At 40.4% G+C, this 15,824-nt stretch overlaps 2 protein-coding genes across 2 annotated transcripts in view; one reads left to right on the forward strand and one right to left on the reverse strand.

Moving 5' to 3' along the window:
• mcph1 (microcephalin 1) overlaps positions 1-15,824 on the forward strand; it is a 306,044-nt gene that overhangs the window by 150,862 nt on the left and 139,358 nt on the right. The window lies entirely within an intron of this gene.
• The window catches only part of angpt2a (angiopoietin 2a), a 95,418-nt gene that overhangs the window by 13,478 nt on the left and 66,116 nt on the right, over positions 1-15,824 (reverse strand). Inside the window, exons 6-7 of the mRNA XM_067984008.1 lie at positions 10,827-10,928; positions 5,788-5,954 (exon numbers count right to left, since the gene is read on the reverse strand). Of these exons, the coding sequence (XP_067840109.1) occupies positions 5,788-5,954; positions 10,827-10,928 (269 nt within the window). The remainder of the gene's footprint in view (positions 1-5,787; positions 5,955-10,826; positions 10,929-15,824) is intronic.

The following is a 15,824-nucleotide window of genomic DNA, read 5'->3' on the forward strand; positions in this document are numbered from 1 at the left end:
TGCTTTGACCAAGTTTTTAATCACCCCTCCTAATATATCCTCCTTTGGGTTGGTGTCAATTTCTGTCTAATTACGCTCCTATGACATGTACTGGGACGTTTTTCCACCTTAAAAACCCTATATAAATGCAAGTTGTTGTTCCTCTTAGAAAGGTGTGGCAGTTATTCTGTATTTTCCAACTATATACTGGTTGGGGCAGTGGTTCATGGCATCCTTCCCCCAGTGCCAGCTGATTGCTGGACCTAATACCGCCCCCCGGCATATTCGCAGACACTGGGATCGCCGCCGCCTTACTGCTCCATGATTGTAACCATTGCTGCTCTAATTTGCCAAAAAAAAAGGATGATTTACTATCTTAGCTTCAAGTACTGTGAAATCAGGGATGCTACTTTAGGAGTAGAGTAGTTGAGCTTTACTCTGTGTCTAACCTGGAAATAGAAATGCTTCCTTGGTGCAGTACAGGTGTGCTGCTTTGAAATTGGGTAAGAGAGTAGAAGGAGCTTATCTACATCAAACCCATGTTCTGGAAGGAACTTAGCGCAGATTTACCAGAACGCTACGAGGCTCCAAGGGTTAAATTATGAGGCGCGATTGCATAGACTAGGCTTGTATTCCCTGGATTATAGAAGGTTAAGGAGTGATTTGATTGAGGTTTTTAGAATTTTGAAAGGAATTGATAGGGTCGGTCGGGAAAAACTTTTTCTGCTGGTGGAGATGTTTTGGACAAGGGAACATAACCTTAAAACCAGAGCGAAGCCATTCAGGAGAGAAGTTAGGAAACGCTTCTTCGTGCAAAGAGCGGTAGAAATGTGGAACTCTCTCCCACAAAAAGCAATAGATGCTAGCTCAATTAATAGTTTTAAATCCGAAATAGATAGATTTTTGCTAGCCAAGGGTATTAAGGGATATGGAGCCAAGGCGGATAATTGGAGTTAGGATGCAGGTCAGCCATGATTTCATTGAATGGCGGAACAGGCTTCCTATGTTTCTTTAAGCTTAAGCTCAACCTCAACAAAACATCCCCTACTGCACGAATGTGACACATCCATTTCCAAAACTTGCTATCTTTGTTAACCTATGGCCTTGTTATGCTAACCAGCTGCCATAAGTGAGGAAATTTAATTAACATAATTCAGTAGAAAAATGGAACTGCATATTGCTAGATTGTTTCAGCTTGTTCTCCTTTATTGGACACTATGAAAAAAACATTTGAAATCACATAACACTTATATATTGATTGGACCATTGAAATTTAACAAGTTGCTCAGATTTAAGTAAAGAAAGAATTTGCATTTATATAGCACCTTTCATGACCTTGGGACGTCCCAAAGTGCAGTGCTATATAGCCAATGAAGTACTTTTGAAATGTAGTCACTGCTGCAACAGGAAACATTGCAACCAAATTGTGCACAGCAAGGTGCCACAAACAGCAATGAAATAAATGACCAGAGCATCTGATTTAGGTGTTGGTTGAGGGATAAATGTTGGTCAGTACTCTGGGAGAACGTCCCTGCTCTTCTTCGAATAGTGCTGTGAGATCTTTTAGGTCCACCTGGGCAGATATCTCATCCGCAAGACGACACTTCCAACAGTGCAGCATTCCCTCAGTCTTGCACTGAACTGCCAACTTAAGTATGTGTCAAGTCCTTGGAGTGGGACATGAAGCTATGATCTTCTGATTCTGACGAGAATGCTACCACTGAGCCAGAGCTTGACACCTTGTATTGAAATAAAGGAAAGAAGTCCTCACCGAGGTGTTCTTGGGCTATCATGTCTACCTCTAACCTGTAGCCACACCCAATTTGTTGCTGGTCCTCAGGACTTGGTGCCAGGATAGAGCTGTTTTGCAGCACTAATTGTGCTTATACTGTATTTGCCAACTGAATACTGCTTAGGGTAGTGATTCTTCTCCTGCTTCCCCAGTGCTGCCTGACAGCAGGTCATACTCAACTTCCAGACACCGGGGACTACATTTCCCAATGCTCCCACTTCGTGGCCCCAATCCTGTTGTTAATAGCCCAGGGCTTCCCCCCACCCCACCTCAGAGCTCCAAACCTTGTCCACCTCCTCCCCTACTGCTCCCAGAACCAGAAGCCCCTTGTGATGGTTCCAGAGAGACCCTCCTCCCATTGTTCCCAACTGCCTGTCCTTGAAATCGTGCAGCTTTCCAAACTCAACAATGTCAGTTGAGGTATCAAAGTACAACTCCCAGCATGCATTTGTGCCTGCAACTGCCAGAATTTTATTATGATTGTTAGCAATACCGGCCATTAAAAGAGCATGCCAAGAATTATAGTTTGCAAACCCTGTCCTCTCCTTTACTCCTGTATATTGATGCAGAATTACTGCAGATGAAAATGTACAGGAATATTATTTTCAGGAGCAGTGAAAGAAGCTGGAATTCGATTTTTTTAATATTTAAGAAAAACAAAATAAAGCATGACTTCTTCACCTTTTTTAGAGGTAACTTTGAAGGTAAGAATAACTTATACATGATTTCAACTGGCTAGCCTGCAACTACAATTAACAAGTACAGTAAGGAAACGTGAGTGAGGAAAGACCTCAGTCGGAATAACTTGGAGTGCGTCTTTCTATTTTGTAATGTTTTGTAAATAGATTTTTTTTAATGCATTTCTCAATCCAAAAACAAGTAGAAAAGCAAAATGATACATAAAGCAGCAAGCTCTTGAAAAACTACAGCATTATTCAAGTTTGGAGGAGTTCCAAATAAAAGTCCTGAACTTAAATATATTTATTTAAGCAGAACCTTTAGTAACACTAAGTACTATTGCAGAAATATTTGATGAAGGAAAGTTGCAAATTAGTTTGATCTTTTCTTAAGATTTCTATATTGTCCTTTGTTGATAAATCGATATGTGCAGGAATGTATTTATTTACCTTAAGTGTGGTATGTGAGGGCAACAATTTTATTTATTGATCTATCTTCACTGGGTAAGGAAAATATTACTTATTTTCCAGGAACCACAAATTATTTTTTTGTCTCTGGGGAGATCTCTTTCAAGCTTCTTCCTTGTCAGTGGGGGTACTCACCACTTCTCCACTTCTACTGTGTTATCTAGCTCATCCTGGAAATGCCGTGGGAGATCTGCTTGTGTAGATTTTTTTTTAAAAACTAAAGGGATTTTTGCCTCTGTTGACCTTGTATTTTCCAGATCAATATTGAAGTCTAAATTCACCTAGCTTCATATCTACTTCGTTTTAGTCAAAGATTTGGAATTCAGTTCTGATTGCACATGTCTGTAATTCTACAATAGGCTCATTATTTTCAAATAGTTTTTTTTAAGCTTTGATTAAGCACTTGGAACTATTGCTGTTAATAATGGAGTGGATTTGATTTCTGGAAAAACTCAAATCATCGGCAAAATATTTGTTGTTACCAACAGATTGGGGAGGGTCCTGGGTGCCATGCATTTAAACTAGGCAAGAGTAGGAATAGGCTAGATATTAGGCAATTCATTTTTTTCCCCCAGAGAGTTGCAAGCCTCTGGAATGCGTTGCCAGCTGGTGTGGTGTGTGTGCTGAATCTCTGCCTTCGAGAGGGAGCTGGACCGGTTCCCGGCTGGGGCAGAGATCACATCATATGGAAGGTAAGTGGATTAACAGATAACATACGCATGGTCAATGTGATCTCCTGAACTGGTTTTGATCGTCTGAAGAGGTTGGAGAAGAATATTCCAAAGCTTTTTCCCGTTATTGGCCCTGTTTTCTTTTGCTTATTTGCCTCTCCCAGGAAATTACATGGAGGGGGGTGGGTAGGAAGTGTCCAGTTCTGATGCTCCAGGCATCATGAGTATGGGGCAAGCTTGATGGACCAGCTGGTCTTTCCTGCCCATCATTTTCATATGTTATTTGTTTGTAGGTCATGTCCTTTTTATTCTAACTACAGCACCAATAAAACTTGATCTCTTGGGTTGTTCCATTTAATTCACATCTGTTTGTGTCATGGCCTTAACAGAAATTCATCTTCTGTAACTTGGCTAATGATGGGACTTCCTTATAATTATAATTGCAAAGCAACCCATGTAGTTATAGATTCATGGGTTAAAATGGGATTTAATCAGAAGATTGTACTGCTTTAGTAGATTTTGGTTCAATGTGTGTATGTATACACTAGCAAAGCATGTAGATATGAAACAACAAATAATGAATGAAAATCAATTTGGTTATAGCACTGAACAGTGCCAAAGACCAAATAGATAATTACCTTTATTTTCCAGGCATGGAAATAGGATTTTGTGAACCTGAGTTTGGTGAAGCAGAAATTCAGACCCCCTTCCCCTTCATGAAAAACTACATTTGCTATTGTTTAATAATGCATCTATTGTTTGTCTCATTCTTTTTTCACTTTTCCACTCCAAACACTGACAAATTTTCCTAATCTTTATTCAAATGGCTGAACTTCTGAGAGAATACTACAAAATAAACTTTTTAAAGGGGAGAAAAATTATTACAATATGAAACGAGTTAGTTTTTCTGTTCCACATTATTCACACAAGGATCTGTGTTGGGGCCTCATCTATTCACTGTATTTGTAAACGACCTTGGATGGCAGGATTGAGAGCCACGTATCCAAGTTTGCCGATGACATAAAGATAGGCCGCATTGTAAGGAGTGTAGATGGAAGCATAAAATCACAGAAATATTGATAGATTAAGTGAATGGGCAAAATTGTGGCAAATGGATTTTAATGTAGGTCAATGTGAGGATGTGGGATTTCAATGTGAGATCATCCACTTTAGACCTAGATCAGAGTACTTTCCAAATGGTGAAAAGCTCAACAGGGGAGGTCCAAAGAGACTTAAGGTTCCATGTACATAGATCATTAAAATATTATGGACAGGTACAGAAAATAATCAAAAAGGCTAATGGAATGCTGGCCTTTATATCGAGAGGACTGGAATACAAGGGGGTAGAAGTTATGCCACAGTTGTACAAAGCCCTGGTTAGACCTCACCTGGAGTACTGTGTTCAGTTCTGGGCACTGCACCATAGGAAGGATATATGGGCCTTGGAGTGAGTGCAGCGTAGATTCACTAGAATGATCCCTGGACTCCAAGGGTTAAATTACGAGGACAGATTACACAAATTAAGGTTGTATTCCCTGGAATTTAGAAGGGGTGATTTGATCGAAGTTCCCCTTAATATCTTGAAAACTGATAGCGTAGATAGAGAGAAACTATTTCTGCTGGTTGGGGAGTCTAGGACTTAGGGGACTTAGGCTAAATATTAGAGCTAGGACTTTCAGGAGTGAAGTTCGGAAACACTTCTACAGGCAAAGGGTGGTAGGAGTTTGGAACTCTCTTCCGCAAAAGGCAGTTGATGCTCTCTCAATTGTTGATTTTAAATCTGAGATTGATAGATTTTTGTTAGCCCCGTATCTCTTAATACTTTTGGTTAAGGCGGGTGTATGGAGTGAGGTCACAGGTCAGCCATGATCTCATTGAATGTCAGATCAGGCTCGAGGGGCTAAATGGCCTACACCTGTTCCCATGTTCCTATCCAGAACCAGATTTCCAATTTGGAGCTATGGATTCACAATATTTAAATGTTGCATTTAACTTTATAGGTATCTATTTCACTCATTAAAATAGTTAGAACTGTTTTTTATTGCAAGATATAAGTCCACAGCTTTGTAGATGAGATAAATCGACAGGACATGCACATTACAAATACTGAAACTTACATTTTAATTGGTGCCTAAAAGTATGTTGGTCTCAGCGGTGTGAAATATATTTGCTGGAAAAGAACTATTTCTGAAATACCTACCTGTACTTCTGTGCTTCACTATCCAAGTAGAATTGGTTGTACAATGAAAAGGCCTCATTCGCTTCCCAGTCTCTCATTTGGATGCGAAGGACATAGTTCTTCTGACCAGTTAGTTGATAAACAAATTCATTTCCCAACCAGTATTCTCCAGCGGGATCACCAAATCCCTGTGAAGAAATGACTTTTTCTTAGTGCAATACATTTTTGAGCATTTGTAATAAATGAATGTTTAGCATTTTGTGTTATATGAGGACTCAGAAGCAGACTGTAAATGCAAGCCACACTTTCTGCCTTCTCCCCTATCCACTAAAGGCAATGGTAAAGTAATAGTTTTTAACACTGCAGTGTTATTTTCTAAGTGTAAAAGATGTCATGCTGTATTGTGTTTGAATATTATGTTTAATTGTGGGTTTTACTCACACCATCTTTGAGATGATACCAGTAACACAGATTATTTGTTGATATTTTCCACTAGTTTTATTTGGGATTTCTTTTCCCAGTGGTTTTCCTGCCATACATCTTTTCCCAGCTGTGAAGGCAGAGAAACAGCATGTGACAATTGCCATTCTGTTACCAGCTTGAAGAAGGTAAACAATGTTCACCTGAGTGACTTGCCCTTCAGTTTCCTTTCTTCCCCACCTATGGCATCCGGCCTATGCAAGCCAGCTCCGTCTGAGAGCACAGTTGAGATAGAATTTCACTATGTGGCAGCATCTGTGTCCTATCATTGTAAAGCACAGTCTGTTGGAGCACTAACTCGAACAACCATAAAATTCTTTGTCTATTTGTTTGTCATAATGAATTCCCCAATGCAAAAGTGGATAAATGCACTGCCCAGGATATTACTACGTCTTTTAGAGCAGCAAGATCTCAAGTTTGATTCTTGGTCTGTGCTAAGTTAGCTGGCCTTAGCTGAGGACACTACAGTTGGCTTCCTTCCTCCTGGAATGAGAAGCGGAAAAAATCCTGCTTTTGATTGCTATCCAGTGACCACTGCTGGATTAATGCTCATTTGGCAAAGCCAGTATTCGGCTTCACTGTGATTCCTGACAGTCTAATAGCCTGACCCTACTTTGGTGCTCACAAAGCAAAAGGCCATTTGAACGAGGTGCAGGACGGCTGCTGTATTGTAGAACTGCACTCCAGCGCAAGTAAGCATCTTTAAGAGAGGAGAAGGATAAGATTAGTTGATCTCCATTGTACAGAAAAACCCTAATTAACAGGTATGCGGGCTTCCACACCTGATTTTCCTCTCATCACTCAAGCGATGCTTAACGCCCAGGTAGTAAAGACAAAAATCTACTCCCCATGTCTAATTTAGTGACCACCAAGCGATCTGGCATGAATTGAGGCCTTTTAATAATTGATGCACACGGACTAGGAACTCAGCTGACTGTGAAACACACGTGCGGAGGATTTAGGCACTTATAAATACAAATCCATAGAGAAATTAAGCGCTGATTAAAGCCACAAAGGTAAATCAAATACTTCAAACATCCCTGCACTTGCTCAGATTTCTCCTGTAATGCAATTCCTTTTGAAATTATTCTTTTAAAATTCTTAAGCATTAGAGCTGGGAACATTTGACATCCTTTACTTTAAATTAATTTCTTAGTTATAATCTTTCAGATTTTTGTCTGTGGCAGGTAATTTCCAAAAAAGTTAACTGCGACTAATTGACAACCCAACTTGCTAATGCTTGCCTCAGTTTTTTTTTTGTTGTTTTTATCATAGTGACTACTACGATAAAAACATGATCAGTAGATTTTTGTCTTTACTGCCTGGGCGTTAAGCATCGCTTGAGCGATGAGAGGAAAATCAGATGTGGAAGACCGCATACCTGTTACAAGTGGAATGAAAATCAAGTGGGTTCTGTTGTCGGCATTCAATTCTCCCTGGTAGATTTTCCTCTCTGCAATCTGACCAGACAGCTTTTAAAAGCCCAGGTGGCAAAAGCGAAAATCTACCTGATAGATTAAAAGGAAAACATTCTACATAATACTCTAAATAATCTCATGTCTGGCATTATTTACGATTCAATGCTAATTTCAAACCAATTTTGCTGCAAGTATTTTTGCACACTATGGGAATCAAGGGATATGGGGATAGGGCAGGAAAGTGGAGTTGAGGGAGAAGATCAGCCATGATCTTATTGAATGGTGGAGCAGGCTCAAGGGGCCGTATGGCCTACTCCTGCTCCTATTTCTTATGTTCTTATATTTGAAAATGTTGCAAATAGTAAACATTTCCCTGAACACACAAGGCAGAGAGTTATTTGAAGTAATCTTGTCCATGTTGACATTAGGAAGAAATATTTTATATTATTGCAATTGTGGCATTTTAATATGTTTTGGTTTAATTTCCTACCTATAGCCCTTTCCCTTCTCTCTTTAAATTCAGTACCAATTCCTGAAATGGGTGAGGGTGTGTGAAAAGTACCATTTTTGAACAAAATCACATAGCTTCAATCTATCTCGGTGTCCTGTTGGATGCTGCTATCAACAATTATTTTGGGGAAAAAATCTTGAATTTGATTGATTATAAGTGAAGTAATTGTGCCCTTTGCAAAATACTTTGCAAATTATAAAGCAATGCTTCAATTTTGTACATCATACAAACCTTAAAATTGGCTGCCAGTGGAAAGCTTTAAAATCTGTAGCCAGTCTGTCCATTTTAAATATTTGAATGGTAATCCAGTATTTAAATCTAAAGCAGGGGTGTCAAACTCAATTTACATGGTGGGCTTGATCTGACATCCTGGCACTTGGCATGGGCCACATTCAACAAAAGTTATTTGGACACATGGGGTAGAAATTGGTTTGTATACAAATTTCTGGCCATGGGATCTTGGACCTCATCTGTGTCGGCGACATGGCTGCCACCATATTAGTCCTCACTGTTTTTGTTTAGGCACCCCTGGTGGCCGCCTGAAATCAGCATTGATCAATTTAAATATACAATGAAGGGGCCTGCATCTGTTTTAGGATCCTTCAGCAAAATGCATGAGAAACTAGGTAGAGCGTACAAGCTCTGACTAGTTTTTCCAGTTCTACAGCAGTACTTGAAGGGACTGCTGGAGGTCACGAAGGAAATTGTAAGAAAAGTTATTTTTACTTTCCCTTCTGTGGAGCGTATAGGAGCAGGAGTGCTCCTCCCAGCTCCACAGCACTACCATGGACCGCTGCCAGCAGTACTCTGCCCTCCTGCATCTCCTCCATGTGTTGGAGCTTGTGATGCTACCTGAGCGCAGTGAGAATCCCAAGTCTCTGGCCCCTTGTTCTCCATTTTCCCACCATTGGAAACAATCTTTCACTGTTTACCTACAGTAAGGTCCCATGTTTCACTCATCCCTTTACCAGCTGCTCCTCTCTCGGCACCGCTCCCACTCACCATGTTGCTGCACCAAGGGGGTTTGTGATTTTTGGAGGCGGGGCGGGGGTGTCAGGAAGCAACTCTAGGACACAGGTGGAATCAATAAAGGAAGGGCATGGAGATATAAATAGGTGGATTCTTGATGCCATTAAGATTTTTTTTTACGTGAACCTTAATTTAGCACTGCCACCCAGTGGACTTGTAATGGATCTGCCTGCTAACACTGCTGAATTTAGAGTTGAGAATATAGTTACAGTGCAAGGAATGGAGCTAACATTACGTGACAGGTCTTTTAACCTTCTAAATGCCAAACACAGTGCAACCTACAGGCATAACAGATACTGCAGGTAAATGTTCACATCATTCAAATGGGTTTTCACATTGACAAAGCCTGACAGGAATTCTCATTGTATTTTAAGACAGAATGTTGCAACCCGCTCAGCATTTTTAATACATAATATATATGACATAAAAACAAAATATTAATTTATCATGTGGATTATGAACTTTTGACAGAGTAATAGGACAGTTACGTGTGTTTTATTTATTTTATATATACGGAACAGATGTGAAGGCCTTCAAATGGTTAACCTAGTCATCAACAAACCATAAAAAGCAGAAGATACATTTGATGGTTGGGTTTGCACTTATTGGAGAAAATGAGACTTGAGACATTCTGATTCAGATATTTAACATTATTAAAGGCGTGGATATCATGCAAGTAGAGGGTGTGTTTTAGGTGATGGGATCTGGGGCTTGCCTGATTACCCATGAGGGTGTAAAGAGGATTTTTTGACAGAGGACTCCCTGAATTGGGTACAGTTCTCTTGGTGTCTTTCCCAGGAGGTGGGGGGAAGGGATGGTTGGTTCACAGGGATGATATTACCGGAAGGATGGAGGTGAGTACATAAGGGACTGATGGCATCTTCTCTAGGGTTGTCCTATGAAGAGAAGTTAAGTAGAATGGGCCTATACTCTCTGGAGTTTAGAAGAATGAGAGGTGATCTCATTGAAACATATAAGATTATGAAGAGGCTTGACAGGGTAGATGCTGAGAGTCTAGAACATAGTCGCAGGATAAGGGGTCGGCCATTCAAGACGGAAATGAGGAATTTCTTCATAAAGGGTTGTGAATCTTTGGAATTGTCTACCCCAGAGGGCTATGGATGCTGAGTCATTGAATATATTCAAGGCTGAGATAGATTTTTGGACTCTTGGGGAATCAAGGGATATGGTGATTGGGCGGAAAAGTGGAGTTAAGGTCGAAGATCAGCCATGATCTGATTGAATGGCGGAGCAGGCTCGAGGGGCCGTACGGCCTACTCCTGCTCCTATTTCTTATGTTCTCACCCTGGATACATATACACAAAACAAAGCTTTCTCCGCAATAATCTCAGAAGAGAGGAGCCCCTAATATACCAGTGTGAAATGTCCATTTCCCACACTGGCCATTATTGAGACCAGTCGAAGTGAAACTGCCAGATTATTGCCAAGTTTTTTTCTGTGGCTTCACTCCCATAAAGGACTGGGTTCAGCAGTCCGCTATTGATTTTACTTATTTTTCAGTTATCACCTTTTCATCAGTCCAAATTTGAATCCAGATCCTACAAGGTAGAAGGGCCTATTGCACCAGCCTGTCCTCTAAGATTACTTTTAAAAGTTCTTACTGTTCTGTATTCTTTCCAAGTGCGCTGAAAATCCGTTTTGCCATCTTGACGATGTTGTACTACTGTCCATCCTCCTCCATTGGATTCCATATCGCAAAATGCCTGTTGTAATATAGTAACAAATATATCACACCGATTTCACAGAGTATTTAGTTTCTTGGAAGTTTTCAATTTAGCATCCATTGGTGTTGTCACTAGGCTTTTCAGGGAACTGGTGCCAATATGCTATTGGAAAATCATGCTTGAGCAAATGTGCTTTAATGTAATGCCGTGCATTTCTTATATGATGCTCTTAATTGATTACCTCAAATTGCTTCTTGCACTTGTGACAGACCTGAAATAACCTGTGTTTCCCCCAGTTTTATGTAGCCCAAGTACAATCCAAATGTGGAAGAACAAAATCTGTAATTGTAATGTTGGGCACATGTGAAAATGGTATGAAAATTTCACCCACCCACCATTACTGTTTACTGAAATTTTAATTATAACACTGATGTGTACTTTCTGTTTAAATTAAATCTAACATAAAACACAAATTTTAAAAAGTGCTAATTTCTGCAAGTCAGGAGCTTGGCTTTACCACTGTTCAAATATAAAATGTGTTAACATGAAAAGCTTCTCCAATGGACCTAAACAGCAAAGCAGCTGGAGAGACTCATTAGAGTTCACATTTCCACCTTCTGTTATGAAACTCACTTTGCTGAACTGGAGCTTTTACAGCGATTTTTAAAATCAATTTGTCAAAGCTAACTGTTAAAATTCAATACTGGTGGCAGTGCTGAGAAGAGCAACGAGGCTGATCCCCAGTATCAGGGGGTCTGATTATGAAGATAGGCTTGAGTGCAACAAGGGGACACAGGTTCAAACCAGAAAAGGGTACTTTTAGGACCGGTATCAGGAAATTCTTCTTCATACAGAGTGATCAACATTTGGAATTAACTTCCAGATGGAGTAGTGGAGGCAAAAACATTCAAGTAATTTAAGAAACAATTGGATGTTACAATGGGGTGACGTTAGGATCTCTGGATGGATGAATCAAGATGGGCTGAATGACCTTCCCGATCTATAATTATTTTCTGATCTTGTGAAAATGCACAGTTTTGATGGACTACCTTCTTTAATCAAGTAAAAATAATTCAGTACATCTAAGCTGAACTTTTTAGATAGATGTTTGTTCTGTTAAACCATGGATTGTGTCCTTCCAAAAGGATTGCTTTGCTCCTTGATGTTAATCATTAACCTAATTCCAGATGTTCTGGCAAGTGTTTCTGACCATTTGGAATCACACCATGTCAACATTGTCCTTGGCAGGAAAAAAAGCATGTGATTTGGTGCCTACTTGTTTAAGAATACTCTCTCAATATTGCAATTAACCGTCTTTGCTATTTTTAGCAACTGAAATCCCACTACCCAGTGCTACTTTTATTTTGACAGTTTAGTGAAGTATTGCAATGTTTTGTCCAATCATAATACAGTCTTAGAATCTTAGAAAATTTACAGCACAGAAGGAGGCCATTCGTCCCATTGTGTCCACGCTAGCCGAAAATGAGCCACCCAGCCTAATCCCACTTTCCAGCACTTGGTCTGTAGCCTTGTCGGTCATGGCACTTCAGGTGCACATCCAGGTACTTTTTAAATGAGTTGACGGTTTCTGCCTCGACCACCCTTTCAGGCAGTGAGTTCCAGACTCCCATCACCCTCTGGGTGAAAACATTTTTCCCAGCTCCCCTCTAATCCTTCTACCAATTACTTTAAATCTATGCCCCCTGGGTATTGACCTCTCTGCTAAGGGAAATAGATCCTTCCTATCCACTCTATCTAGGCCCCTCATAATTTTGTACATCTCAATTAAATCACCCCTCAGCCTCCTCTGTTCCAAAGAGAACAACCCCAGCCTATCCAATCTTTCCTCATAGCTAAAATTCTCCAGTCCTGGCAACATCCACGTGAATCTCCTCTGTACCCTCTCTGGAGCAATTACATCCTTCATGTAATGTGGTGACCAGAACTGTACACAGTACTCAAGCTAAGGCCTAACAGTTCCAGCATAACCTCCCTGCTCTTATATTCTATGCCTTGGCTAATAAAGGAGAGTATTCCATATGCCTCCTTATCTACCTTATCTACCTGTCCTGCTACCTTCAGGGATCTGTGGACATGCACTCCAAGGTCCTTCACTTCCTCTACACTTTTCAGTACCTCCCATTTATTGTGTACTCCATTGCCTTGTTTGCCCTCCCCAAATGCATTACCTCACACTTCTCTGGATTGAATTCCATTTGCCACTTTTCTGCCCACCTGACCAGTCGATTGATGTCTTCCTGCAGTCTACAGCTTTCCTCCTCACTATCAACCACACGGCCAATTTTTGTATCATCTGCAAACTTCTTGATCAAGCCCCCCACATTCAAGTCCAAATCATTAATATATGTCACAAAAAGCAAGGGACCTGGTACTGAGCCCTGTGGAACCCCACTGGAAACAGCCTTCCAGTCACAAAAACTCCCGTCAACCATTACCCTTTGCTTCCTGTCACTGAGCCAATTTTGGATCCAACTTGCCACTCTCCCTTGGATCCCATGGGCTTGTACTTTTTTGACCAATCTGCCATGTGGGACCTTGTCAAAAGCCTTGCTAAAATCCATGTAGACTACATCAAATGCACTACCTCATCAACCCTCCTTGTTACCTCTTCAAAAAATTTAATCAAGTTAGTCAGACACGACCTTCCCTTAACATATTCACGCTGATTGCCCTTGATTACTCCGTGCTTTTCTAAGTGATGGTTTATCCTGTCCCTCAGAATTGATTCCAATAATTTGCCCACCACTGAGGTTAGACTGACTGGCCGTTAATTACTCGGTCTATCCCTCGCTCCCTTTTTAAGCAATGGTACAACATTAGCAGTCCTCCAATCCTCGAGCACCACGCCTGTGTCCAGTGAGGATTGGAAAATGATGGTCAGAGCCTCCGCTATTTCCTCCCTTGCTTCTCTTAACAGCCTGGGATACATTTCATCCGTCCTTGGTGATTTATCTACATTCAAAGATGCTAATCCCCTTAATACTTCCTCTCTCACTGTTTATCCCATCCAATATTTCACACTCCTCCTCCTTAACTACAATGTCTGCATTCTCCCTCTCTCTTGTGAAGACAGATGCAAAGTATTCATTAAGAACCATACCAACATCTTCTGCCTCTACACGTAGGTTACCTTTTTGGTCTCTAATAGGCCCTACTCTTTCCTTAGTTATTCTCTTGCTCTTAATGTATTTATAAAACATCTTTGGGTTTTCCTTGATTTTACTTGCCAATATTTTTTCATGCCCTGTCTTTGCTTTCCTAATTTCCTTTTTAATTTCACACCTGCACTTTTTATACTCCTAGGCTTTCTGTAGTATTGAGTTCTCGGTGTCTGACATAAGCTTTCCTTTTTTGCCTTATCTTACCCTGTATGCTCCTTGACATCCAGGGAGCTCTAGATTTGGCAGCCCCATTCTTTTTCTTTGTGGGAACATGTTTACTCTGCACCCCTTGAATCTTCCCCTTGAATACCTCCCACTGCTCTGACATTGATTTACCTTCAAGTAGCTGTTTCCAGTCCACTTTTGCTAAATCACTTATTAGCTTAGTAAAATTGACCTTTCCCCAATTGAGAACTTCAATTCCTGTTCTATCTTTGTCATTTTCCATAACAATGCTAAAACTAACTGAATTATGATCACTGCCACCAAAATGCTCTCCCACTGATACTCCATCCACCTGCCCAGCCTCATTCTTAATAGAAAAATAATCAATGTGAGGATCTTAAAAGAACTAAAAGATAATAACTCCAATAATGCACAAGTTTTGTCATGAGATAGCTTTACAACAAGAATAATCCATATTCGTCACTTGAATTAAGAGGTTTATAGAATTGTGTTGCACCCTGTGACCAAGTTCAAGTGGATGTCAGTTACCTTCCATAATGGAGGGGACCTCACTGGTGCATAATGGAAATTAATGAATAATTATTGAATCCCCAGCAGCACTCCCCTTCATTACTCTGCTTATGCTGGTAAGATCAGCTAGCACTTTATCAGCTGATATGTCAACTCAAAGCTCCTTCTTGGTCTCATCTGTGACTTTAATCACTAGTCCCAAAGAACCAACAAAAATGCTCCTGGTTGCCAACCACAGTCCTCCCCCAGCTAATGAGATGAACACTCAAAGATAGCAAGTGCTCACCTCCCAAAGATGCTGTTGGCAGCCTCCTTGGCATGCACTGAGTTAGCATCAACTGGTGTATTATATTGACTGGTGCAGAATTTACTGCAATCCATAAAATGTCAAAGCCAATCAAAATACCTTTATTTGATGTATTTAAAATGATTTTGCATTGATACAACACTGATGTATTTGTGATGTACCTCTTGTACCAAACTTCAGTTGGATTTAAATGAGAGATATAAGGAAATCCTTCCTGGCAAGTGCAACTATAATATCTCCTGATTATCTAGCTTAGAGGTTCCCAAACTTTTCTTGCTGAGCCCCCCCTTGGAGATTAATCTAAGAATTTCTTTCTAAGAAACAGTGTATTTGCATAATTAATGTTAGTGTTTAGTTGTTTTAATTCTGCGCTCTCACACTTTTGGATTTTAATATGAAGTCCAATCATATCATTAGAACTCAATGGCTGGTGTTACTTTGCTGGAAGCGCGGTGGAAGCCCCGATTAAGCAGAAGCGTTAGCAATTCATGGACTTTCCCAGCCACTATGACATGCAAGCAACTTTACTGAAAGGAAAACTGTAGGCCTCTCCTCTCCTTGGGTTGGGTTTGTGAGCCGGGTACAGGATGAATATCCTCTGCAGACGGAACTAGAATGGGTCTGTAGTCAGGTGGTTTAGGGTGGAACAGGGAGTAATGAATTGTTGAGTTGCTTTGGAGGAGCTAAAAAAAAATATTTGTGCAAACATTGAGGACCCATGAGTGCAGATGCCATTATTAATTTATTTCT

The sequence above is a fragment of the Heptranchias perlo genome, chromosome 5, assembly GCF_035084215.1.
Source record: "Heptranchias perlo isolate sHepPer1 chromosome 5, sHepPer1.hap1, whole genome shotgun sequence".
Lineage (NCBI taxonomy): Eukaryota > Metazoa > Chordata > Chondrichthyes > Hexanchiformes > Hexanchidae > Heptranchias > Heptranchias perlo.